Source organism: Canis aureus, chromosome 6 (assembly GCF_053574225.1).
Source record: "Canis aureus isolate CA01 chromosome 6, VMU_Caureus_v.1.0, whole genome shotgun sequence".
In the NCBI taxonomy this organism is placed as follows: Eukaryota; Metazoa; Chordata; class Mammalia; order Carnivora; family Canidae; genus Canis; species Canis aureus.
In genome coordinates, this window is record NC_135616.1 from 67,206,509 (window position 1) to 67,234,393 (window position 27,885).

At 34.5% G+C, this 27,885-nt stretch overlaps 1 protein-coding gene across 14 annotated transcripts in view; it reads left to right on the forward strand.

Annotated features, from left to right (window-relative positions):
- The window catches only part of ACBD6 (acyl-CoA binding domain containing 6), a 207,755-nt gene that overhangs the window by 120,141 nt on the left and 59,729 nt on the right, over nucleotides 1–27,885 (forward strand). For 4 of the 14 annotated variants that reach the window (XR_013382137.1, XR_013382139.1, XM_077902077.1 and 1 more), the window contains exon 7: nucleotides 19,349–19,386. The exons of 6 other annotated variants lie outside the window; for them this stretch is intronic. Coding sequence is in view for 4 of the 8 variants with exons in the window: in XM_077902077.1 (XP_077758203.1) it covers nucleotides 19,349–19,386 (38 nt within the window). In the remaining 4 variants the exon portion in view is untranslated. The remainder of the gene's footprint in view (nucleotides 1–19,348; nucleotides 19,387–27,885) is intronic. 4 more of the 14 variants (XR_013382138.1, XR_013382140.1, XM_077902078.1 and 1 more) reach the window with 1 other exon arrangement.

The following is a 27,885-nucleotide window of genomic DNA, read 5'->3' on the forward strand; positions in this document are numbered from 1 at the left end:
ACTCACAACCCCCAGATTAAGAGTCACATGCTCCTCTGACTGAGCCAGCCAGTTGCCCCACAACTTTGTTTTTCTTTTTCAAGATTGTTTTGGCTATTCTGGATTACTTGATAGGATGAGAAAGGAAGCTCTGGCTAGGCCTTCTAGTACTATGTCAAAAAGAAGTAATAAAAATTAGTATCTTTGTCTTGTTCTAGGTGTTTGCTTTTTAATTTAGTGTATTAGATATAAAATGCTTTTCTTTACATAATACTGGTTGCCATATATATCCATTCCAGTCCAACTCCTTAGGCCTCCTGGGATCATCCTGGTTCTTTCTCATTAAGTCTGAAATTTTTAGTTCTAATTCTACTCCCCATTCTACTCTAAATCTCTTATTTGACCTAAAAGATTTCTCTAGTTTCTTTATTGATTCTATTTCCCATTTCAGCTCATTTTATCCATTCTTATGCTGTTATCCTCTTTTTCATCTCTATTTTGTTTTTTTAACTGTTACAGCCATGTGGAAAAAGCCTAGTTGTGAATAATCCAATTACCTCCCTTTTTATACATGTGCACCTATTCTCTAGGCAAAGCTAGAAAAAATTACTCTGATATTCTCAAAATTCATGGCATCCATCTTTAATTTTGCCTGAAAAGTCCTGTGGTCCTTTTTATTCTCAGATTCTCTCTCATTTCCTAGAGAATAGGCGAAATCTTTGTCACCAACCCGGATCTCAGTCACTAGGTCCAAAAACATATCTTTTCTTGGCTATCCCTCAGGTATTTCAAAGTCACAATATATTACACTGAACCTACCATCTCTCAACAGCTGCCACTACTCCTCACTGTGGTTGGCACCATCATCCAATCAGTTTTCCAGGAATCATCCTTGATTCTTCTCTCCTTTTCATACCATTTCAAGTTGTGTAGGTTCTGCCTTCTAAGTATATCTCCAGATCTACCCACTTCTCTATTTCAGCATTTCTAGTGCACTAGTTCAGGCTTCCTAAATTACTTCAGCAGCTCTGAACTACATTTCTGCTTCTACTTTGATCTTTCAATATATTTTCCACTTTTCCTCTGGAGAGTCTTTCTAAAATGTTAATTTGCAAATGATTCTGGTATACTTTTATTTTTCTACAATAGTCTAAATTTCGTGTACCCTGGAAAGCCCTTCATGATCTTATATCTCCACTTATTTGTCAGCATGCTCCTTGCTTATACCCCATTCCTGGTATGCTAAGCTCCACTCTTTTGAAGGACTTGACATGCTGCTCAACTCTTGGCCTTTACATATGCTGTTTTCTCTCTCCTTCATCCTCCTTCCTATGCCTCAGTTTACACATCACTTCCTCCGGATTAGCCTTCCTTCACTCAGCCACTTAGACATGCCCCAGTAGTTTATAGCACCCTGTTCTTAAGCTCATCAAAGAGTGATCACAGTGCACTTTGTATTTTAATTAGCTAATTATATGTTTGTATTCTCAACACTACCATATATTGGTACTAGAGTTTGGTTTTATCACCAATGCCTTGCATAATATCTGACATACAATAGATGCTCAGTAATTATTGAATAAAATAATATTGGCTTATAAAGAAATTGATAAAATGTTTGAAAAAATAGAACATAAGTACCAAAAAGGACCTAAATAAGCATTTACTATAACTTTTTGTGTATCCTTGTGCTTTATCAGAAGAAATACTTCTTTTTCCATTAGACATGTGTACATTCTTTTTGCACCAGTTTTCTAGCTTTGAGTCATAAGTCAAATCATAGCGTGTTACCATAATCTTGCCTTGAAATACATGTATTTCATTGATTTTTTTTTTAAGTAGGTAGTATGTTTAAAAAAAAAAAAAACCCTCAGGGACACCTGTGGGGCTCAGCGGTTGAGCATCTGCCTTCAGCTCAGAGTGTGATCCCAGACTTTCAGGATCAAGTCCTGTGTCAGGCTCCTCACGAGGGGCCTGCTTCTCCCTCTGCCTGTGTCTCTGCCTCTCTCTGTGTGTCTCTCATGAATAAATAAATAAAATCTTTAAAAAAAAAACCCTTAAGAAATACAGAAGACTCCTTTCTAAAATCTCTTGCTCCCAACATTGTTTCCCAGCTACCCAGTTCCCTCTTCTGGAGACGAATGTATTACCAGTTTTATATATATCCATTCAGGAAATATTATATATTTATACAAGCATGTACAGTAGCAGTATGTTATAAATTACACACATTATTCTATAACTTGTTTTCTTTATCTTGGAGATCATTCTCTATCAGTATAGATAGTGCTGCCTTACTCTTTTTAATGGTTTGTGGGGTTTTTTACATTTTTTTAAATTTAAATTTAATTTGCCAACATGTAACACCCAGGGCTCATCTCATCAGGTTTTTAATGGTTTTATAATATTCCTTTGTAGAGATGTATCATACTTTACTTAACTGGTACCATATAAATGGACCAATGTGTTGAGCATCCGTTCCTTTAACGAAGAACCATTTGTATTTCATTTTCTGTGAAACACCTGCACATATGTTTTGCTCATTTTCCCACCGATTGATCTTTTCTTCTTAATTTATAGGAGATTTTTATATATTAAGAAAAATTAGCACTTTGTGATACAAATATTACAGTTTTCCCCCATGTTTCCTTCTTGTACTTTCATCATCTCATGGTTTCCTTGATCCGACTAGAATTAATTTGTGTCACATGTATGTAATAGACATTTTATTTTTGTTCAGATGGTGCCGACTTTATTTTTGTATAGATGATTAATCATTTGTTCAGTAATGTTTATTGAATAATCTTAACTCTACTGATCGAAGGATCTTTTTTTGTTCCATATTCTCACTTCCTCTGTGTATTTCAGTGTATTTCTGGGGCTATTTCCTATTCAATTGCTCTGTTTTTCTGTTCGTGTACTCATGCTATGATGTTTTAAGGATTATAGCCTCAAAATTTTTTAATATCTGGTAGGATAGATTCCTTCACTACTTACTGAGAAATTTTCCTGTGATTTTTACAGGAAAAAACAGTTACAGTTTATTTTTCATTGTGAATGTTTAAGTCATGTTTAGTAAGGTAAGTAAGTTTAAAAAGCAAAAATCAACAAAGTATTAGCACTTTTGTGTCTTTTATTTGGTTTGTACTGTTAGGAGGTATTTTGGAGGGAAATGTTCCTAAGTTAGGAATAGCCTGAGGTTTTTGTCTGTTTTTCTTGTATTATGTTTGTTTGATATAAGACAATCCAAAAACTGTCTTATGTGGCTTTTTGGAATACTCTTTCTAGAACACCAGCTTTAATGCAAAGTAAAAGTTTTTTGCAAAATGCAAAAAGGTTTTTTGGATGGTTCATTTAGGTTATGTACAGCCAGTGTTTTCCTTGACATATTTGTATTCACATGACTATATTACCCCTAACCTTGATTTTCCTTTGTTATTGACCATCCTAATCCATCTGATCTAGTTTCAGTTAAGGGAATGCTTTTGGCTTTGTCAGTTTGGATTGCTAACATGCTTCCAAGTAGCAGAGCTTTTGGAGATTAGCTCTCAGAATAGCTTTCCCCTTGTAATTTCTTCTTTGGTTTCATTATTGAAAACTCTTTTCAACTATAGACAATACAAACATAATAAATGGAAGGAAAGGTTCATCTCCCTCATGATTCAATCTTTCTTAAACAACATTATTATTGACTGGCCTATTGGTTGCCAAAAAGGAAAATCAATTTTATTAGAAGTATTTGCTTGGCCACAGATCTTGGTACTAACCCAGCAGAGACAGGCTGATGTTATCAACTATCTGAAGACTAATTTTTACCATTAGCCTGAAACAGAGTAGTAATTAGAGATATGTCAAAGTCTACCCTGTGTTTTTCTGTCATTTTTACCCGTCAGTATATCTCATATATAGTCTTATTGCACTGCAGTTTCTATACTCTGTGATTGATTGGGACTTTTTATTTTACTTCTAAAAAAGACCCTTTATAGATTTCATTTGTTATCTGGCAGTATTATGGACACAGTTTTGTTTCTTTCACTGCTTGATATTGATTTTTAGTTCAATTCTGGAAGGTAGGTTCTTAACCATATTTGAGATTAGGTTATGGGTTAAAACACACACATACACCCACAGACCTCTTGAGTAATTTTGATTTCTCAAGCCCTGGAGAAAGTTAAAACTACTCTCAGAGCACACGGAGTATTTGAATGCTGAAGATTGATTACTAGGTTTTCTTAGATTTATTGTAAAATAATATTAAGGAGCTGAGCAGGGTTGGAGAAGTGGGAGCATCTGTGGTGTTAGGGGTTTACACTGTGTACTGGGTGTTAATGCAGTTCTAAAGGAAAATATTTTGTTTGAGTGGTACTGAAATGTGTAAGACCTGGCGATTTATAAATTACATAAATTTATGGTTTATATAATGGTGTAGAGCATCATGCCCTCTCTGTAAATGCCTTGGTGACTATGTGTTGTAAAATATTTCAAAAACATTAAGTTAACTGAACTTACGGTGGTAATCATTTCACACTATATACAAATATTGAATACTTATGTTGTATACCTAAAACTAATATAATTTTGTCTGTCAGTTATATCTCAGTTAAAAAACAACATGGTGGAATAAAAAAATAAATGAATGAATCTGGAAAAAAGGACATTCTATATCCATATGTAGTTTTATGAAATAAATAGAAAATACATTTTTTTAAAAAGCATGGGAATAATGATAAGTTTAGATTTCACCAGGGTATTATGGGGCTTAAAGTAATGACAGTAGCCCCTCTACCTTAAGCTGTCCTGCTGCTCCTGGCCAAGTCTACTTCTCCTCCCCAAGTCCACCAGGTATATTGCTGCCAACAGAGACTTCTCAAGACTTCTGTTTATTATGCCACTGATCTGGGCAAAACTCTCTAATGACTGCATTGCCCATAGGACAAATTCAGAACTCTCTAGATTTCAGTTCAGAGTTCTTCATTATCTGATAAAAGACAAAGAACAAAAAAAAAAAGTGAGAAAAGTATAAAGCTGTAAATAAAACCATCTATAATTCTCTTATGTATGTGTGTTAAGGGAGGGGTAAGATATAAAACAGTTTTTTGCTGTTTACTGTCTACCAAGCATTTTACGTATATTGTCTCTCTTAGTCTTCACATCAGTCCTATAATGTAGATGTATTGTTGCCTGCATTTTACTGGTGAAGAAACGGGAGTTTGGGAAGTCCTAGAGCTAGTAAGTGACAAAGTTTAGATTTGATCTTGTCATTCTGACTCTAAAGCCCAAGATCTTAACCTCTCCACTGTAAAATTAGAGTACATTTTTTTCTCATCTTTATTTTCTCTACTTACATGTATATAACATATTTTGAAGATATTTGGTACAGGGGCACCTGGCTGGCCTAGTGGTAGAAGTGAGTTTCAGCCTCATTTTGGGTGTAGAGATCACTTAAGAAAATAAATAAAAATTGAAATAAAAGAAAGATATTTGGTACATTATTATACATAGAGTAGTTTTTCTTCATTATTTAAAAGAATTGAGATATAAAATACATATAGTGAGTTACATACACTACAAAAATTTTAAGAACACAAATTAAGACACACAAACGCCTGTACACACACTTGTGTACCTACCACCTGTATCAAAATAGAACATTTCCAAAACCCCTATTAGGTTTCTTTTCTTAAGCAACTTATCAGTATCAATCTTCCCACTCCCACTCTGAGAATTATTATTCTGACTTTTATTGCCATCAATTTGTTCTATCTCTTCTTGAAATTCATATATTTGTAACATATATATTGATTTGGATCAGGTTTATTATCCTCAATATAACATATGTTCAATATAACATATATCCATGTTGTTAACATATATCATTTGTTCCTTTATTTTTATTGCTGTATAATGTTTTATTATATACATGCATATACCACCATTTATCTTTTCTTAATGTCTTGATGAACATTTATATGTTCTTTGAAACAAAAATGTCTATTCAGATCCTATGCCCACTTTTTTTTTAATTGGATGGGGGAAAAAGTCCATAGAAAGCACAGTAAGATTTTTTAGAAGCAAAATCTAGGGAGACCTGGGTGGCTCAGTGGTTGAGCATCTGCCTTTCACTCAGGTCATGGTCCCCAAGTCCAGGGATCAAGTCCCACATTGGGCTCCCCACAGGGAGCCTGCTTCTTCTACTGCCTATGTCTCTACCTCTCTCTCTGTGCCTCTCATGAATAAATAAAATCTTTTTTTTTTTTTAAAGCAAAATCTATTGAGGGATATAATGGACTCAGGGCCAGTGCTTTTGAAGTAAATCATTTGTGTCTCATGTTGCCATCCTCTCCTGTGTCTGAAATATTTATCTGGATGAATTAGCTTTGAAAAGACCAATAGTGGTGACATCAAAGGGAAAATATGCCGTAACAGCAGCCTGAAGGCTGTTGAGGACAAGGGAGTAGGTTGGGTACTTTGCTTAAGTGATGGATTCAACTAATTCTATAGGTGGTCTCTATACCTTCAACAGATAGAGCAGATTAATATTAAGAATATATGTCTCCATTTTAAGATTTTTGTCGTCTCTTTATTATTGAGTTGTGAGATTTATTATGTACTCTGAATACAAGGCCCTTATTAGATATATGATTTGCAAATACGTTCTTCCATTCAGTGGATTGTGTTCTTACTGGCTTAAGAGTATCCTTTAAAACACAGAAAGTTTCAATTTTGATGAAGCCCAATATATCTAGTTTTTTTTGTTTGTGTTTTTGGTGTCATTTCTAAGAAACTTGTTAAATCAGAGATCATAGTGGGACACCTGGGTGGCTCAGTGGTTGAGCATCTGCCTTCAGCTCAGGGCATGATCCCAGGGTCCAGGGATTGAGTGAGTCCTGCATCGGGCTTCTCAGAGGGAGCCTGCTTCTTCCTCTGCCTATGTCTCTGCCTCTCTGTCTGTGTCTCTCAGAATAAATAAATAAAATCTTTTAAATAAAAAAAAAACGGGTAAAAATAATATACTATCCTTTACTCTTGAGTTTTTAAAATTACACTTGACCACCAAATCAAAAAGTTTAACATCATCTGATGTTAAATATCCTACTGCTCCAAAGGATACATTTAAGAGAATTACATTAGGATAGGGGGAACACTTCTAGTTTCAGCTCTAAATGTTAAAGAACAGGGTAGCCCTGGTGGCTCAATGGTTTAACGCCGTCTTCGACCCAGGGCGTGATCCTGGAGATCCAGGATGGAGTCCTACGTCGGGTTCCCTGCGTGGAGCCTGTTTCTCCCTCTGCCTATGTCTCTGCCTCTCTCTCTGAGTCTCTCATGAATAAATAAACACTTTTAAAAAATAAAATAAATGTTAAAGAACATAGAAACTATCAGTCCTTACAACAACAAAAAATAATCATGGGTTACAAAATGTTTTTCTGCTCCCTACACCTTACCATCACAGCAATGTGGCTTTTAACAGTAGAAGAGTTACAAGACATTGAGTCTTTTTAAATAGGAGTTTTTAGGGAAACCCAAAGATGGCAGGGGAGATAAAAACAGGAAACTGAAGCCCTAGTTCCTACAACTACAGTAAACATTGAACACAGCCAAATTGATATAAAACCTCACACTAAAGTTTTGTTTACCATAGTTTCTATTATTGGATACTTCACATATAGCTCTCAATAAAAGACTACAGGGCATGGTGTACAGCAAGAAATAACAGTCTGACAGCAAGTATCAGAGCCAGACTCACCTATGACACAGATTTTGGAATTAGCTGATGGGCAATTTGTTTGATTAATGATAATATGTTAAATAATCTAATGGAAAAAAATGAAGCTTGTATAAGAGGAATGGATCATGTAAGCAGAAAGATGGAAATTAAAATTAAACAGAAATACTAGAAATAAAAAATGCTGTAATAGAAATGAAGAATGAATACCTTTGGAAGATTCTTCAGAAGATTGTACACAGGGAGGAATTAGTGAACTTGAAAGATAAGTCAGTATGAACTTCTAAAACTGAAATGCAAAGAAAAAAATAGTTAAATATAAAAAGAATTTCTGAGAACCGTTGGGTAATTTTGACCATAACATACATGTAATTAGAATATCAGAAGGGGAAGAAAAAATGGAGCAAAAGAAGTGTTTGAATGGCTGATAGTTTTACAAAAGTAATGGCAGACACCAAGCCACAAATCCAGAGAGCTCAGCAAACACTAAACAGGATAAATATAATTTTACAAAGGGAGGAAGCTAAATAGAGGTAAGGCTTCTACAATTTTATCAAAATGATAAAATATCAATACCAGTAAATAGTAAACACATATGCACACACACAGTAATACCTAGATCAATGACTTTAAAATACTATACAAAAATAATAATAGTAAGCACTATAGGTGAATTAACATTTAGGTGAATTCACCAGTGAGGCCATCTGAACATGGAAGCCTTCAAATTATAAGTTCAATTTCTTTAAATGATACAAGACTGTTCAAATCTTCTATTTTTTCTTTGATCAGTTTTAATAAATTGGTTTTTTTCAAGGAATTTGTCCATTTCATCTAAACTTATAAAAGGTTGACCTAAAGTCATTCATAATATTATCTTGTGTGTTAGTGTCTGTAGTGTTATTGTGACCTTTTTTTTTTTTTTAAGATTTTATTTATTTATTCATGAGAGGCAGAGACACAGGCAGAGGGAGAAGCAGGCTCCATGCAGGAACCCCCAAGTGGGACTCGATCCTGGGTCTCCAGGATCACACCCTGGGCTGAGGGCGGCACTAAACCGCTGAGCCACTGGGGCTATCCTATTGTGACATTTTTTAATCTCTGATATTGGTAACTTTTTTTACCAATAATTTTTGCTAAGCATTTGTTAACCTTATTAATCTTTTCAAAGAACTAGTTTTCAGCTTTGTTGTCTCCATAGTACATTTGGTGTCTGTGTCATTGATTTTTGTTCTTTGTTCCTTCCCCCTACTTCTTTTTTGGATTTAATTTGCTGTGATTTTTTTTTTTCTGGCCTTTTGAGATAGAAGCTTAGGTATTAATTTTCCGGTATTCTTTTCTAATAGGTATAGTTAGAGGTAAAAATTTCTTTTTATGCATACTTTAAAGGCATTTAGCAAATTTTGAGATATTTTTATTATCCTCTAGTCAAGATATTTTTAAATTTCCACTGTGATTTCTTTCTTGGAATCATGGGTTATTTAGATGTTTGTTGTTTAAGTGCCCAACATTTTGGGAATTTATAGTTCTCTTTCTGTATTCAATTCTGTCGTGAATCTATTATGAGAGAACATACTCTGAAGATTTTTAGTATTTTGAAATTAATAGTTGCTTTTTGGCCCTTTATATGGTGCATTTTGGGGAATGTTGCATATTCACTTGAAAAGACTATTTTGCAGTTTGGTGTCTTTTGGTGTAACTATCATTTTCATGAGGTTGGTTAATAGTGTTAGTCAAGTATTCTATATTCTTACTCATTTTTTTGTCTCCTTATTGTCAGCTACTGAGAAAATTGTGTTAAAATCTCCAATTATAATTTATTTATCTTCTTTTAGTGATGTTCCTTTTTATATACCTTCAAACTATGTTATTGGATACAAATCTAAGATCGTTTTAAGCTGTTGAATTGACCCTTTTATCATTGAGAAATGCTTATTTTAAAATCTATTAATTCTTAGTGTCTTAAAATGTATTTTGTTCAATGTTATATAGTTATATCAGTTTTTCTATGGATAGTGTTTGCCTTTTATATTTTTTTCTATCCTTTAAATTTTACACTATCTCTGTGTTAGTCTGCTTGGGCTGCCATGACAAAACACAGAGTGGCTTAAGCAGCAGACATTTTCTTACAGCTCTGGAGGTTTCAGATATTTCTGAAAGCAAGTTTGGTTTCTGGTGAGACTTCTCATAGTGGCTTGCAGACAGCTATCTTCTCACTGTGTTCTCACATGGCCTTTGTGCTCACAGAGAGATCTCTGGTGTCTCCTTTTTTTCTGATAAGAGAACAGCCCTATTGGATCAAGGCCCTTCTTCTATGACCTCATTTAACCTTAATTACCACCTTAAAAGCCCTGCCTCCAAATATAGTCACATTGGGGGGAACGACTTCAACTTTAGAATTTGAGGAGAACAATGCATATTAATTCATATTAACACTATGTATTTAAGGTGTGTTTCTTATAAATAGCATGTATTTTGGTCTTGGTTTTTATTCAGAATTTTATCTTTTAATGACAAGGTTTAATTTATTTACATTTAATGCAATTAGTAGTATTATTCCATTTAATTTTGCCATCTTTCTGTTTGTTGTCTGTTTCACCTGCTTTTTATTTCTCTACTTTTCCCAATTTTTTCTGTATTTATCAAGTATTTTTTTTATTATTTCATTTTGCCTTCTTTAATGGGTATTTGCTATTCCTTTTACAATAATTCTTTCAGTGATTGTGACAGAAATTGCAAAATAGTGCCTTATTACAGTCTGCCTTAATTTAATGCTTTTGCCTCCTCCTGAACTGTGTAAAAATCTTAAAATGATATAATTCTTTTTATGTTTTTTTTCCTGCTTATATTGCTATAACTATGATACATTTTTACTTCATTATTTGCTACATATCTCACAGGAAACTGTTGTAGCATTAAACAGTCAATAGTCTTTTATCTTTATTCACATAAGTGATGGTTTTTCATTCCTTCTTTTTGATGTTTTTTATCCCTTCTTGTACTTTTCTGATCTCATCTGGTATTATTTTTCTTTTGCCTGAAGAACTTACTTAAGTATTTCTAATAGTATTGACTTATAGTGATGGGTCATCTCAGCTTTAGTTATTGAATATCAGTCTATTTCACTTATAGTTTAAAAAGATAATTTTTCTCTTTAGAGAATTCTTTGTTTAGAGCTGTCATTCCATTTTCTTCTAGCTCTCATATTTTCTTCTTAGAAGTTAGCTATAAGTCTTAGTGTTCTTACCTCAAGGATGATGTCTTTTGGTCTGACAGCATTTAAGATTTTTCCAATATATGTAAGTCTTAGTGTTCTTACCTCAAGGATGATGTCTTTTGGTCTGACAGCATTTAAGATTTTTCCAATATATATATATTATTTTCCAGGTGTGACCAAATGGGTGTTGTTGTTTAACTGCTTGGGGTCTGCTGAACCTTTTGACATACCTTCTCTTGATTTTGGAAAATTTTTCACTGTGATGTCTTCAGATACTACTTCTGCTCCATTCTGTTATCCAGAATTATAATTTCTCGTACTTTAGACCATTTGTCATGTATTCTAAAAATCATGTATTCTCTTTTGTTGTTTTTATTTGCTTTATATTACTGTTTAGTTCTCTAAGTGCTTCAGTTGGGATAATTTTTGTTGATTCATCTTTGTCTTTGATAATCTTCTGCTTTAAGACTCTATTTAGTTCTTAATTACAGACATTGTAATTTTTCACTTCTAGAATGACCATTTGATTAACTTTACCCAATCCTCCCTTTAAAAAAAAGAATTTATTTATTTGACAGAGCAAGAGAGCACAAGCAGGGAGAGTGCAGAGAGGGAGAGGAATTATCAGGCTCCTCACTGAGCAGGGAGCCCAATACAGGACTCAATCCCAGGACCGTGAGATCATGACCTGAGCCAAAACTAAGAGTTGGAGGCTCAACCAACTGAGCCACCCGGGTGTCCTCCAGAGGATCTTTTATAATGAAAGGATTCAATTTAGAATCACACATTGCATTTGATTAACATGTCAAAAAGGGCCTCCTTTAGTCTGGAACAATTATGCAGTTTCTCCTTGACCTTTATGATTTTGATATCTTTAAAGATTACAGAGGAGTTATTTTTTAGACTATTTCTCAGTTGGAGTTTATCTGATGTTTCCTCCTGATTATGTTATTCATCTCTACAACATCAATGATGTTGTAGAAGTGATGATGTATTCTTATTGGAACCCATCTGATAGCACATACTTTTAGTTTGACCCATTACTGATGTTTATTTTGATCACTTGGTTAGGGTGGCATCTGCCAAGATTCATCACAGTAATATTACTTTTATCCCTTTGTAATTCATTCTTGTTTTGTGGGAAAGATACTTGGATATGTATAAATATCCTGTCCTCATCAAAACTTCAATTCATGCTTTTTTTACATCAGTTTGGATTCATAGTTCCCTATTTTATTTAATTTTATAATGCACTGTTATCATTATTTACATTTATGCTTAGATTATTCCAGGTTTGTCCAGTGGGAGTCCTTCAGTCTGGCTCCTGTATCTTTTTGACATATGCCCATAATTCTTTGAGACTTTACACACTTTCTGGCATAATAAGAACTCCAGTTTATCTTGAACTTTTCCCTTTTCTATCCATGGAGCAGCAGTTTCTCCAGAGAGCTGTGGTTCAGTTTAATAGAGAATGGTATTTAGAAACCAAGAACTGAGTAGTGGGTGTGCTCATTGCCATTGGACTATCACTCCTCCCAGATCCTCTGACATATATACAGACACACACACACACACACACACATGCACGCATGCATGCACACACACATTAACATCTATGTTCAATTTTCTTTGTGTGCTGTGTGTGTGTACACCATAAGTTTACACGAGTACCTCTACTTCCAGGTGAATACCACAAGATTCATTCAGTTTTTCTTTTTTTTTTTCATTCAGTTTTTCTATATTTGTAACTCTCTTTCTCTGATAATGAGAAGCCTTGCTCTCATTATCTTGTATTTATTATTTGATCAATCTCCCAGTGTGTAACCAATTGCTCATTGCTGCTGCCACCTCCTCTCTTGCATGGATGCCCTCATCATGCTGAAGTTCTGACAGTTTGTTCAGACCACTTTCCTGGAGGATGCCATACTCAAACCTCTTGGTCTGTGGCACCCTGAGACAGGTCACTTTCCCATGGGAATGCCTTCCTCAATCAGCTTAGGCTTCAACATCCAGTACCTTGCCAACCTTTTGTAGGTATATCTTCTTCACTCCACTTGGACCCTAACACTTCATACCAGACCATCTTTCTGTCTGGACATCTTCCTCATCCTGCATGAGCCCTGACACCTCACATTAGGCTGCTCCCACTCCACGTGGACACCCTCTTCATCCTAGTTAGTCTCTAATACCTTGCTCTGTACAATGACAACTCCCCTCTTCTCTACCTTTTCACTGCCATGGATGCCTATTTCATTTCACCTTACCTATGGTTCTAAGACTGAACTATTCAATAAAGGAAGAGGAAGAGCTATATCTCATAATTTTTAATGGTATGTTGCACATTATGTATAAAGGAGAATAGAGACTGAGGTCAGTGTTATTCTCCCCAAGAAAGGACAACCCCAGTCCTCTCTCAGATATTGTTTGAGGGGCTAATCACCTCGGGCCAATGAGGAATCAAGCTAGGTTGGTGCTGGATTGTAGCTGTAGTTCTACCTCTGCTTTCCTACATATTTGGAGGGAGATTCTTTAGAGCTTTTACTTGTGAGCCTATGGGTGTCTGCCTTCCTGCCTTGAAAGACTGATGAAGAGTCTGTCTGATTCTGCTTCGAGCTTTGTCCTCCAGCTTCCTATTCAAATTGCTTCCAAATTTTGGCAGATGTGTTTGGGCTGAGATTTGTTGTTTGAGGCAGGCCCCCTTCCTCAAGCAAGACTGTCTTTCTCAAATATTGCAAGACAACAGATTCTTATGTGTTCTTCTAGAAACTCTCATTTCCCACGTAGTCCCTGAATTCAGAAATTAAGCCATATGGGAAAACAGCACTTTCTGTTTAGACTTCTAGAATTTTTCAGTTGTTGAGCCAATCTCAAACAACCTCCAAAAGTTTTGCTAATTTTTTTCCCCCAGTGTCATCATTTTATTTGAGCTCATCTCAATCTTTAGCCTTTACACAGAATCAGCAAATAGCCCAGGTAAAAAAGCAGCAGGAGAGAGCATGTTCTCTCTCTCTCTCTCTCCCCTCCCCCTTTCTCTTCAAAAAAAAATATATTTTTTTTTCAAAAAAAATATTTTGAGAGCCTGTTCTTTGAATAACTCTGATTTAGTTCACTCAGTCGTTTTTGCTTCCATAACTCTATAAATACAATTTTTCAATTAACCTAACTTTTAAAAAATTGTTGCATTAGGAAAATGACTTTATTATATCTCCTTACATTTTAATTGGAACCAAAAAACATCCATATATGTGGTATCTATACTTCTTTTTCAGTTAATATTATATAATGGACATTTTTCCATATCATTCAGTTGTCTTAAAGTTTTTTTATCATTTTTAAAAATAGCTTATCAAACTGAGGGTATGCATGGTATATGCAAGAATATATGAGAAACCAGGGCACTGGATAGTTCAGTTGATTAAGCATCCATCTCCAGCTCATGTTATGATCTCAGGGTCCTGGGATCGAGCCCCGAGTCAGGCTCCCTGCTCACCAGGGGGTCTGCTTTTCCCTCTGCCCATCTCCCCGCTTGTCCTTTCTCTATTGAATAAATAAATCTTTAAATAAGTAAAAAAATTTTAAATTTAATTTAAAAAAATGTACGAGAAACCATAAGATGAATATGGTCCATCTTTCCAGAGTATCCATTTTCCTTGAAGATTTGGGGAGTACAAATGATTTAACTCATAAGTAGCTCTAAAAATAGGTAAACAAACAGATATATAATTGTGGACTAGGATATAAAATGTACACACATTACTTAGATAAAGCAAGATTACCAGGAAATTCTTGTTTTCATTAAGGTTGTTTGGTCATGATATTCTTTCAGTTTTTCAATAATTTTTCTCCCTAGAGGAAGGAGTTAATAGTTTAGATTTATCTTACCTCCCTTTCTTTTAGTATTCAAATATATAAATATCCCATGTATCTCATTTTCTAATAGAAGACATGTGTTAATCTTTTCTTTTCTTGTCTGCCTTTAAAAAGTCCTCCTTAGGTAATAGAAAAGGCTCATCTGCTCCCTTTTACTACCTTTATTTTATATGTAAACACTATTCCTGGACATTCAGTATTAAATATTTAAATTAGACTGAAAAGTTGTGATATTTAAACAAAAAGAGTATACTAGTGAAAGACATGTGTTTATTTTTTTAAATATACCAAAAATATTTATTTTTCAAATTTTAAAATTTTTCTATATATTTGTAAACCCATTTACAAACATATATATATATATATATATATACACACTAACATATATATACATATATATATGACATGCATCTAGAGGATATAAATCATCAGATCTAAAATTTGACTCTCAGAATTTATAGTGACTAAGTACCTTAAAGCCATGGCATTCTTGTTAGAATAACATTAAACTAGTTACATCACATTAAATCAATTCTAAATTGATATTTAAAAAGTTTTAATATCTTGAAATTGAGATATGTATCAAAAATCACTGTTAATCCTTAAATAATTTAGTTGTCATTACCTGTGTTTGAATTAAGTTAGGCTTTAGCTGTTCATATTGTCTCTTCAGTTGAGTTACATTCATTTTATGATAAGAATATGTTGCAGATTTTCCCCCAGGGTCTCAGTTTTCTTTTAACTTTGTTTATGGTATCTTTTGCCATATAAAATTTTTAAATAGTCAAATTTATCAGTCTTTTTATTGCCTCTGGATTTTTAGTCATGGTAAGCTTTTTCTTACATGAAGGTTAAAGAGGAATTCATGTATGTTATCTCTTGGTACATGTATGGTTTCATGTTTTACATTCAGATCCCTAAATGTATGGTGTTAGATATGGGCCCAATTTTGTCTTTTCCCAAATGGCTTCCCAGTTGTGTTAGCATCATTTATTTACAAGTCCATCCCTCAGTGATCCAAGGTGCCACCTTTGTCCTGTGGTACATTTCCATCTGTGTTTGGGTCTGACCTTAGAGTTTTTAGTTATTCATCTGTTCTCTTTGTTCACATACCAGTACTACATGATTTGATAAAGGAGTTTCAGTAAGTATTGATGTCTGGAATGGCTATTCCTCTCTCATAGTTTTTCTCTTTTAAATGTTTTCCTGGCTAGTCTATATATTTATATGTTTGTTTTATATGGACTTTTTTTTTAAGATTTTATTTATTTATTTACAAGAGTTACAGAGAGAGAGGCAAAGACATAGGCAGAGTGAGAAACAGGTTCCCTCTGGGGAGCCCAGTGCGGAACTCGATCCCAGGACTGGGATCATGACCTGAGCCAAAGACAGATGCTCAACCACTGAGCCACCCAAGTGCCCCTTTAATACCAGTTTGGATAACTTCATAAAATAATTTGTTGGTGTTTTTAATGAGATTGTATTGAATTTATAAATTAGGGAGAACTGATATAATCTTGAGTCATCCTGTTCAGATATAGGAAATGTCTTTCTATTTGACAGTCTACTTTTGCATCTTTCAGGAGTATTTGTAATTTTTCCTCACATAGGTTTTGCACAAGTCTTGTTAAATTTATTCTTAAATAATTAATCTTTTTGCTGCTATAAACTAATATTTATGTTTTTCAAATAATGTTTGTGAGATTTTTAGATTTCTGATTACTTTAGAATCAGAATTACTTTAGAAATGTAGTTCCTATACCCTTTTTATAGTGTGAAGTCATTGTCTACATTTCAAATATTTCAATTGTAAGGGAAGGTGTAAATATGTTAAATATTCCTGTTTTCCCTCACATATTGTCCCTGTGACCCTAATTAAGGGTCATTTGAAAAGTCTGGGCTAATGTGTTAACTCACCTGTATGATTTGCTAGAGAATTGCTCTAATCCCACTTAAGAATATGCAACTTAATGAAAGTCAGGTGTGAAAACAGACGCTTTTTGCCAAAGCACAATACATTTTGTCATTTGATCTTTTCCTGCTGAGTGGCTCATTATGAAAATAGCCTTAGCTCTCAAATTATTTCTTTAATCCTTGATTCTCTCACATATTGTAAAGAGTCCAGACCTCATACCGGTTTTGTTTTCTTACTAGATTACTGATATGTTTTGGGTGCTGCAGAAGAAATGTTTACTAGTGCTTGAGCTTAGAACCTTTCCATGGGAAAATAGAAAACTCTTCTCTAAAATGAATGAAGTTTTACATAAGGTGAATGAAGTTTTACATAATCTACAGAGCCCAAATGAGTGTGTATGTGGTAGTGAGAAGAGAGGGAATAGAGATTAAATCCAATAGCTGTACTTTTAAAAAATATAATTGTTTTATTTTTTATTGTGGCAGTCACCTTCATGTGTGCCTATTTTTTTCCTATAAGATTATTTGATAAGAACAATCCCATTACCTGAGAAGTCACTGATTTGTAATGTTATATATGGTATATCCTTTTGTACTCAAAATGTACCTTCCAAATATACATGGAATTCTCAGCATTTTCAGGGCAAGATTCGTGCTTTAACTTTGTTTTGCTTTTAATATTGAAATTACTATTAGACTTAGACATTCTAATTAATCTTTCTTTTATGTTCCCTTGAGCAAATCAAAACTCAAAATTTCAGTAATCAAAGAACTAATAGGGTTTTTGCTATGTCAAAAACATCAATTGAAAGTGTATGAAGTTTTTAGGATTCCCTTTATATGTTCTAAAAATCTTACAATTTCAGTATCAAATACCAAATATCCCAGAATGTGAACATTTGTATATATTTTTCACATTTTAAAATGTTTTATGTTTAGGTGGTAAATCATCAAGTTAGAACAGTATAGTTAGCAATTGTGATCCTGCTGATTGTTGTTATCACCATGATTTAATGTTTTCATTGGCCAATATGCGATCTGTCCCAGTGGATTATGGATTAAAAACAAATGTAATTTATATATTCTTATTCTTTGCAACTTTGGATGTTGCCTTCTTGGTGACATTCTGATTTGTATGCTTTTAATGCATTAACCAATAGGAAAAGTGCATTTGGCTAAAGACTAGTACTTTTCTTAGATGATGGAATGTTTTTTCTTGATCCTCTGAGATTATTAAATGTTTTTAAGTTACATTCTTGCAAATGATTGCTTTGATGATTTATACTCTAAAGAAACCCTAAAATAGCACCAAAGTGCTAAAGTACTTTGATTTTTAAATGTAAAGAACATGTTTAGAAAGCTGAAATAAAAGGGAAAACTGATAAATGAAAAGAAATAAAAAGTAAATGAGGTAATCAAAGTCAGAGAAATTGATATTGGCAGGTTCTGAATGATGTTCCTAGATGAGCAATCTTTCAAAATACTTCTTGTACATTGCTGCTATTCTTTTATTTATTATTAAAATAACATGATCCATGAGGAGCTTGGGGTGACTCTCGGCCTAGCTAATTCTAATTAATCCAGTCGGGGAGAGCAGTAGGGTAAGTGGAGCAGTCTATCGGATTGAAATTCATAACTTAATTGAGGTCAAAGTCCCGGTCTGGGAGAACAAAAGTCTTTTGCTGGGACCAGGCAGATCAATAGCAATAAATATCTGGCTTGGATACAAGTAGCTTATAGTGACAGATTATCTGACAGTGGCCAGAGGTCTTGGTTCTGTTAAGGGCAAAGTCTTGAGCATGCCATGGTTCTTGCTGATGTTCAATCCATACCCATGACTCTTGAAGAGAAGTGATACTCTCGAGAACTCTTGAAAGTCTTCTGGAATCACTATGTGTGAAACCTCAAGCGACTTCTCTTTGTTATTATCAAATGAACATTCCTTAATGATACTTTTTTTTTTTTAAACAAGAGTTCCTACCTATCACACTGCCAGTTAAAATCCAGAGGATTTGCAAAGTTAATTTATCTAACTTTTCCATCAGTAATTCAAAAAGAGTATATAGATTGCTTTGGGGAAGGAATGTAATACAAACTCATGTTATGTTGATTTGTATATAACTGTAAAAGTTCAGAGGACCATGTTACATTAACATTAAGGAGTTAGTATTAACCATTTTAAATGTGATGATTGTATTTTGGTTGTGTAGGCATTTTCCTTGTTTTTAGGTGCAGACTGATATATTTAGGGACAAGATGTCATGTCATCTGTAATTTCTTTAGCCTACTTCAACAAAAAAGAAAAAATGGCAAAATGTTAACAGTTGTTAAATATGAATAATAGGTCTCTGCTTTTCTCTCTTTATAAGTTATTTTCATAGTAAAAAGTAACCACCAAAAAGAACCATAGTAATAAAAACATTAGGCTAGTGTGTTACTAGAAAAGGCTTCTCTCTGTCCCATTCTGCTTATACTTTTAATTTCTACTTAGCCTTCAAAAGCTTACTTCTTTTATGCATTGTGTTATTGTTTAACCATAATAGTAATAATTAATTAGTATAAGCCTTTGGCCTTCCACTCATTGTTTGTTTGTTTGTTTGTTTATTTATTTATTTTTTAATGACCGCTCATTGTTTAATAAGGTTATTTCCACACAGGCTCAACTACCATCTGACTGTGGGTAAGTGAACTCTTGAGATCTATAATTGTTGGCATTATAAAGTATAGAGAGCTACATAGTATAAATTTCATTCCCATTGGCAATCAGTTAGTCCAAATTATCATTCCTTCATGAGTATATTATTGTGGTAACTTATTAAAGTGACTTGATTCTGCATAATATTGATACATTAGTCTTCCTTCAACATCATTTATCCAAATGCTACTGCAGTATCTAAATGATTCTATGATCAAGAACCTCTGGTGATTTCTTATCTGTGAATCAGTTCTCAGCTTTTATGATTGACTTTCAAAGCCCCACATCTGTGACCATACTGTTTTATCCAGTGTTCCTTATTTTATGAAGTTGCTGAGCTCACTTTGTATATCCCAGAAGTTCTCAAACCTAGATCTTCAGAATCAACTATAGATCTTTTTAAACATAAACCTTCACTCCAGAAATTATGACTTAGTAAGTGAGTTAGGGATGGCAAGTATTGGGAAGATGAGAATCTCAAATTTATAAACTGCATGTAATTCTGTAGTGCCCTGTTTGTAATTCTAAACCCTATATTCACCTGTCAGTTCTGTGGTGAGATTTAGATTTTCATTTTTTATTTATTCATGAGAGACAGAGAGAGAGAGAGAGAGAGGCAGAGGCAGGTAGACGAGGAAGCAGGCTCAATGCAGGACTCAATCCCAGGACCCCCACATCATGACCTGAGCTAGAGGCAGAGGCTCAACCACTGAGCCACCCAGGCACCCCATGGTGCCATCTATTTTAAGTAGGAATTAGGACAAAATCATCAGATTAAACTAATTCATTGCTGTGATAGATCACTAGCAAGTATTTAGAATTCCTAGATAATGGTGCATTTTTAAAGGATGGATGCAAATTTAGGTGTAATCCTATGGGCTGAGCACTTGTGAATTTTTTTAGATAATTGTGTAAGCTATGTCTACATATTTGGTCTTTTTTTTCTTATAATAATCCTGAAAAGGAATTTTTTCCACATAATCCAAAGTCAGGCAGCTGCAACATCAAGAGTCAAATCCAAGTTTTCTACTAAAAAATGAATCTTGATTGGTAAATTTTCAGTTAGTTTATCAAAACAAAGTGAAAACACCAAAGCTTTTTAGAAAATATATTTTTCTAAGTTATTTTATTTATTTATTTATTTATTTATTTATTTATTTATTTATTTATTTATTTATGAGAGCGAGCAGAGGGGAAGGGAGATAGAGGGGGGACAGAGAGGGAAAGAATCTTCACCAGACTCCGTGCTGAGTGCAGAGTCCAATGTGGGCTCAGTCTCACAACCCTGAGATCATGACCTGATTTGAAACGAAGAGTTGGATGCTGAACCGACTGAGCCACCCAGGGGTGCCCCTAGAGAATAAACAAGGCTGTCCATGAGGTCATTTTTCAGCGTGTTTCTACGGTTTCTGCCCTTTATTCATTTTGGAACTCACCTATTTTCTATAAGTTCATGTACATACCAGAATAATAAAGCAACAACAATTCCCTTCTGATTGCAAATTTGGGGAACAAAGTTGTAGTTTTTTAATGGGTCATTTGGAAGGCAAATGTAGTCAGAGACTATCTATCCTAAGTTCAAGACAGCGTGGCAGAAACATTCCTTAACCAAGGAAGATAAAATTAAGGAAAACAACTATATATATATATAGGATATTCTCCAGTTATTTTATTTAATTGCTGTTACTGCCCTAATTGTATTTACTATTCACCTTTGTTGTCTCTCCAGTGGATTTTAAATTCTTTGAATGCAAGGATCATGTTTTCTGTTTCTCTAATATTTCTAGTGATCCCTTGCATAATGTTCAACATACAGCACACATGCAGTAAATATTATAAAATTATTAAAACATTAGAGTTCATTTGTAGAGAAATACCACCGCAGCTGGAACACATACACATGAAGATATACGTGCACATGATATCCTTTTGCCTGTACTTTCTTCATTTATATACCACTTCTTTTCCTCCAACCATAACATCCTTTTAGACCCCCTCTTTTGAACTCCTATAATATTCGTTATCTATGTGTGATAGAATTTTTCATTCTCTGTTGTAATTATCTCCATTCTTAAGACTCTAGGTTTCTTTAGAACTTTGATATTTTTGTACTCTGAACTCCTAACACATTACTTGACATATCACTTAATATGTGTTTGAAATAAACAATGAGTAAAAATTTAGAATAGAAATAATAATGTCTCAAGGAAACAATATCTTTTAGAAACTTACAGAAAGAAAAAAATTAGAATAGGAAAACTTGATCTTAACAAAGTGAATGCTTCAGGACTCATTTAATGACACATTTGGTCAATATGTGTATTCTGTGTAGAGTATTGTCTGAGTATGGCAGGCCTTAAAAAGGATGCTGTAACACATGTATCAGGGACATTCTTGAGCTGTAGATGCTAAAGACTGTTCTAAAGACAAATTAGATGTATTCTTAAATGAAGGTTATACATTATGAGACTACAGTACCCATGTTGAAGTGACTTAATGCTCTTGACAGATATCTTGGCAGTGGACTGGTTTTGTTTCATGTTGCTTTTACTTATCTTCTTCAAACAGTTCTTTATTTTTTAGAATTACAGTGTTTATTTTAACATACTTTTTAAAACATGGATGGATTGAAAGATATGTAGAGAATCTCTTAACACTGTGCCGGAATGTATTGGTTTATGACTAGAGCAGAAAGAAGAAACAGCTGAGATGTAGGATAATCATGTCTCTTATTTATCCCTTCCCAACATGTAAAATTTACATTTACTTTGTACTTTTAAACATCATCTACCAGAAATGCAATTGGCCTTTAGAGACACCGGTTGAAATAGCCCAGTTCAAAAAAGAAAAGAAAAGAAAAGAGAAGAGAAGAGAAGAGAAGAGAAGAGAAGAGAAGAGAAGAGAAGAGAAAGAAAAGAAAAGAAAAGAAAAGAAAAGAAAAGAAAAGAAAAGAAAGAAAAGAAAAGAAAAGAAAAGAAAAGAAAAGAAAAGAAAAGAAAAGAAAGAAAAGAAAAGAAAAGAAAAGAAAAGAAAAGAAAAGAAAAGAAAAGAAATAGCCCAGTACACTCCCAGGACCCAACTCAGGGTCCTGTCCCAGGACAGGGCAGGTCTTGCTGCTAGTATGCGCCCCTAGGCTGGAAGGATGGGCAAGGGATAAGTGAATGGAGATGGAGGAATGGACTGAGCTTGGACATGGTTGCTGAGGTGTCTCTACTCATGTATGTGAAGCCCTTTGTGATGTAGGATGGAGCCAGGAGTTGGAAAACAAAGGGTCCTAGAGATCTCCATTTGTACTCTTGCCCTGGGCACACACAAATGTTGGAGGAGGCCTACCTACCAGCTTGGTGGTTTTCACAGTATTCTGTAAATACCCACAGAGATACCTAAAAGTTACCGCCTATACCTCAATTTTTACCTGTTTTAAGATTATGCTGCTTAATATGATTTTGTTTTAAAAAAGAAGTCCCCTATAATGGATTATGAAGGTAAAGATCAAGTCTAGTCCTCACTGTATACCAAGCCTTTACTAATATTTAAGTCCTGGGAGCTTTGAAGGTTTTTTCCTACATATCTGTTGACTAATAAAACAAATGTATTCATCCTCTTGTGCAAAAAACCTCTCCATCTCCAAAAAAATGAAGGCAGAATTTTCTGGGTCAAAAGAGATAGACATGTCACTGCAAGAGAAGCTGAAAATTATGAACAAAGACAATGGAACCAATATTGAAAAATCAAATATTTTTATGATTTTTTCCATTCTACAAAATCTATTTGTATATGTTAGCTTGTTTTTTCCTTACAAGAGTCCTGTGTGGCATTGTTCTCATTTCACAGTTGAGAAAACTAAAGCTCAAAGACATTATGTGAATTGCTTGAGGACACAAAGCTAGTAAGTATAATAACCAGAGTTCACACTTCAGTATTTTAACTGCAGATTCCATGCTGTTTTCCTGCATTGTGTTGTCATCATTCTCTATCACAGACTCAGTACTTTTAGAATTCACAGCCATCTGATGCATTTTGTGAAGATTATAGTAATAAGTTCTTCGTGTCCTTAATATTTCCCTATTTATAATGAAATTCTTATATGTAAACATCATTTAGTTCACTGGGTGTTCCCCTTCAGTGTGACTTTTAATCCATGTTCCTATTTTCACAGCTCACAATTTTCCTTAATAAGTTTTTTTCTGTCGTTTTCATACTGAATAATCACTTATTTTGCTAAGTTTGTACCTGAGAATGAACAACTGGTTCACAATACAGTGTGAATCAAGTTCAAATTACTTTGAGTTCAGAGAACACCCAGTGTCATCTTATTTTTACATCTAACTGAATTATAGGACACTGTCAAAGTGTTATGACCTGGCATAGTAAGTAAATTGCTCCTTCTTAATGGTTCCCTAGCTACATTCTCTCTTGCTATTGCTATAAACCAGAAATTGTTGACATCTTCCACTATCGTAAGCTGGAAGACAGAAGAACTGCTTAGGCAATCCACCTTCTTCACCATAAAGATTTCTGAACATCTTAGCTACCTACAGTTGAATCACAACATTTTGTACACTTTAAAGTTGATTGTGCCCTCAGAGTGAGCTAAATTTGTAATTCTGTAACTTTTTAAAAAGCCAAGCAGGGCAGCCCGGTGGCTTAGCAGTTTAGCACCACCTTCAGCCCAGGGCATGATCCTGGAGACCCGGAATCGAGTCCCATGTCGGGCTCCCTGCATGGAGTCTGCTTGTCACTCTGCCTCTCTCTCTCTCTCTCTCTCTCTCATAAATAAAATCTTAAAAAAATAAAAATAAAAAGCCGAGCAGTTCTTCCTCATTGAACTCAAGAAAAGGATGAGTCAGTCATCTGCCTTAAAAGAACTAACTTGTTTGAATGTTGAATGGTGGCTCATTGATAATTTCTGAGATTTATTACATAGATGTATGCGTGTTATAAAATTTATTTGGCTATGCATGGTGTTGCTGAGTCTGAAATATTCTTCTAAATGTCACGTTAAGAGACCAAATTAAAGATGAAGGAATTACACAAAGTAACAAAATGCCCCCAGATGAAGCAACAGAATAAGGTCTAGAAATTGTCAAGATTGCTTTTTTAATGATCAAACTGATATACTCAGAGTAGTTAATAATGCTCAAAATGGGGCAGCCCCGGTGGTGCAGCGGTTTGGTGCCGCCTGCAGCCCAGGGCGTGATCCTGGAGACCCGGAATAGAGTCCCACGTTGGGCTCCCTGCATGGAGCCTGCTTCTCTCTCTGCCTGTCTCTCTCTCTCTGAATGAATAAATAAATAAATAAATCTTTAAAAAAATGCTCAAAATGATTTGTCTATAAATGTTTTTAGAATATTTATGGACACATATCCATATACACATGTAGAGAGATTGATTATGCCCAAATATCATCTGTATAAAATTTGATGATTATCATGGACCATAGGTGAATATTGAGATTGCATTGTAGTGTTGATCTTGCAAAAGCCAATTTAATGCTGACACTTATAGTAACAAGAATATAGTCTAAAAGCCAGAGCATATATATTCATAGCAAATTCTAATCAATATAAGGCTCAAATTTTAGATTTTTGTATTTCAAAAAGATTGATAAATTTGAAAAAGTCTAGAGAGAGATTTTTAAAAATCAGTAATTTGAATATGGAGTTTTTGAGAAAAGACTCTTGGTCACAAACTGTTATGGGTCACACACAGCTCAAAGATCAGTTTTTGTTTAGCACTAATAGTGTATCCATGGTTTATTTATAATTAGCTGCCAATAACTGCCAGTTAATTTCACATAAAAGTACAGAGTTTAGGATTCTCTTGAAAAATTTAAGAATATGGTAGTCACGGGCACATTCCCATATAGCAGCGATCAGCTAGAGTTGAGTAGCTACTGCCCTCTGTTGATAGGCCTTGAGCTCTCCAGTCCTCATCACCCCACTGTTGCTTCCCTAACCCAATTAACCTCACTCTTGTATTTACTGCCTGAAGACTTTTGATGGGCTTAAAGAAGCTTGTGTTTAGAAATACCATAAGTTTGGAGTCAGGTTACCTGTATTCTAGTTTCTATTCCGCCACTGGCTGTATATGACCCTGAATAAAGCCTAATTGTGAAATCTTAAAGGTAGAAAGGAATTTAAAAATCATCTGGTTCAATTTCCCACCTAATGCGAGAATTCTCTCTGCTAAATTTCCAAAAGGTTAAGCCAGGTAGCCTCTGTTAGAACATTTCTATTTACTTTATATAGGCTATTCCAATTTCAAAAGCCCTAATTAGAAATTTCTCCTTCATGTTGAATCTTAAGTCTGCCTATGTGTAATATTAAAACTCTATATTATATAAGGTATCTTCCCATTAGTACAGAATGGAATGGAACTGTAATCACAATAAGTATGACATGAAAGACAAGATAGTAAGTAGATAGACACCTTCCTACTTTCTTTTATTTAAAAATGTAGTTTGTGGTAAAATATGCTAGGCCATCAAATGACTGAATGATTTTATAGCAAAGCAGTATACAGACATAAATATTATTAAAAGATTAGTCAGATTTTAGCCAGATCAGTTATAGAGTTTAATTGTAGACTTAGTAGCCAGTCTTTATTATATCATGCTGTAAGTATTTGCCATCTCTTTAAAAAAAAAGGAAGAAGAAGAAGAGGAGGAGGAAGGAAAGGAGAGGAGATTTAAAGGTACCTTGTATTCTTGTTGGTATAATGGCATTTATCAGTGTGTTCATACTTTTTAATTTTCCAGGACTTGTAGACTTAATCCCATGAGCTCACTTCTAATATCAGTAAAGGGTATGAGCTGCCTATGTGGTTCAGGCTGCCACTGAGGGCTTCTCCTTCCTGTGGAGCTTTCTAATGGAATTCAAGGTTTTCTCTAAGGGTAAGCATTATGAAGCCTTCCCAGGCTGCTTGAGAGGAGGAAGTGCACCAGAGGTTCAAGGACACACGCAAAGTTTAATGTGCACAAACATGCTCCTGCTCTTGCTTCCTCTGATTGGCAAGGTTAACTCTGAGAGCCGCAGCTTTTTACAGTGATTTGATTAGACCCACCACTTTATTCCTTTCACTTTCCCCCCTCCCCTTCAAGCACCAAGCCACCACCTTCTTTGTCTTTGTGGTCTTTGCTTTGCCAGTTACCTTTTCTCTCTTCTCTTTTCCTGATCTTGTGTCAAATTTTGGCATATTTGAGAAAGAGAATAAGGGGTTTGTAAAAGTAAGGTAACTTGCATCATTGAAAGTTTTGGTGTGAAAGATTTCCATACTTACGTTTTCTACACATACAGTTTTCTAAAATTCCAAATCCCTTACCTTCACTTTGACTTATTTGATGACGTAAGGAAAGAACTATCATTTATATTATCAATTCACTTAAATTGATCAAATTCCACAGTCCTCTCTCAAGCATTAGTTTGTATATAATGAATTCCTTTCACAGCAGTTAAAAAAAAAAACAACTTTAAATTATAAAAACTTCAACCACATGCAAAGTTAAAGGGACTAATTAACATACTTCCATGTACTCATTAGTGGGTTTCAGCAGTTACCAGTTCATGGCCAGTCTTGTTTAATCTGTACTGCTACCCCACAGCAGTGCTCTTTAACCTTTTTAGGAAGAATACTAAGAAAGCTGTGACCACCAGAGAGAGAGGACATGCATGTAGAATTTTTGCAAACAATTTTAATAAGTTCATATGCTTGTTAAAGCCCTTTCATAGATAGGTTCATATCCTATGAACCTGAGAATCCAGAATAAGAATTCCTGCATTCCAGCAAAGAGAACACTAAGTTTTCTCAACATTTCCATTCACCTGAATGTCAAGTTTGGGGATTAGCGTAGGTTCTCCTATGAAAACAGTTGTAAAGTTAAGCCAATAGTAGGGTCTTTTGATGATCAAAAATTCATTATAGACTCTGAATATATTCCCTTACTCCCATGATCAGCTTCCTTTCTCTTGGGTTGCTTATTAGTTTGTCTTTTTATAATCGGTAATTCTTTTATCAATGTTGACAGATTTGGAAGACATTCAACGACTCAACTTTCAAGGCCTGACAATTTAGAATTTCATCTAAAGCTTCGAGTCATTATTGCTAATAGCTAAAAAAGGAATACTACCTTTGTCTACATGTAAAGAATAGAGTGACTAACACCAAAACACATTAACTTGTTCAGAACTTAAGTAAGAAAGCTGGAGTTCCCATAAAAGAAGATACTAACTTTTAAATACTAAGTTTAATTAATAATTAAGGCAGATTAATTGAAAGTAGGAATGGCTGATTGTACATGACACAAATATAATCTTTCTTTTTCTCAGCCTGCTTCACGTTCTTCTTTTGTCATCTAGCACTTCACTAAGCCTCTCTCTGGAACTGCTGTGGTCACAGGGTGGACTCAAAACACCAGCAGTTAAAGTGGCATTAGCAGCCTGCATGGCTTTCTTACTGAACAGTCCCATTGTTGAACCCCACATC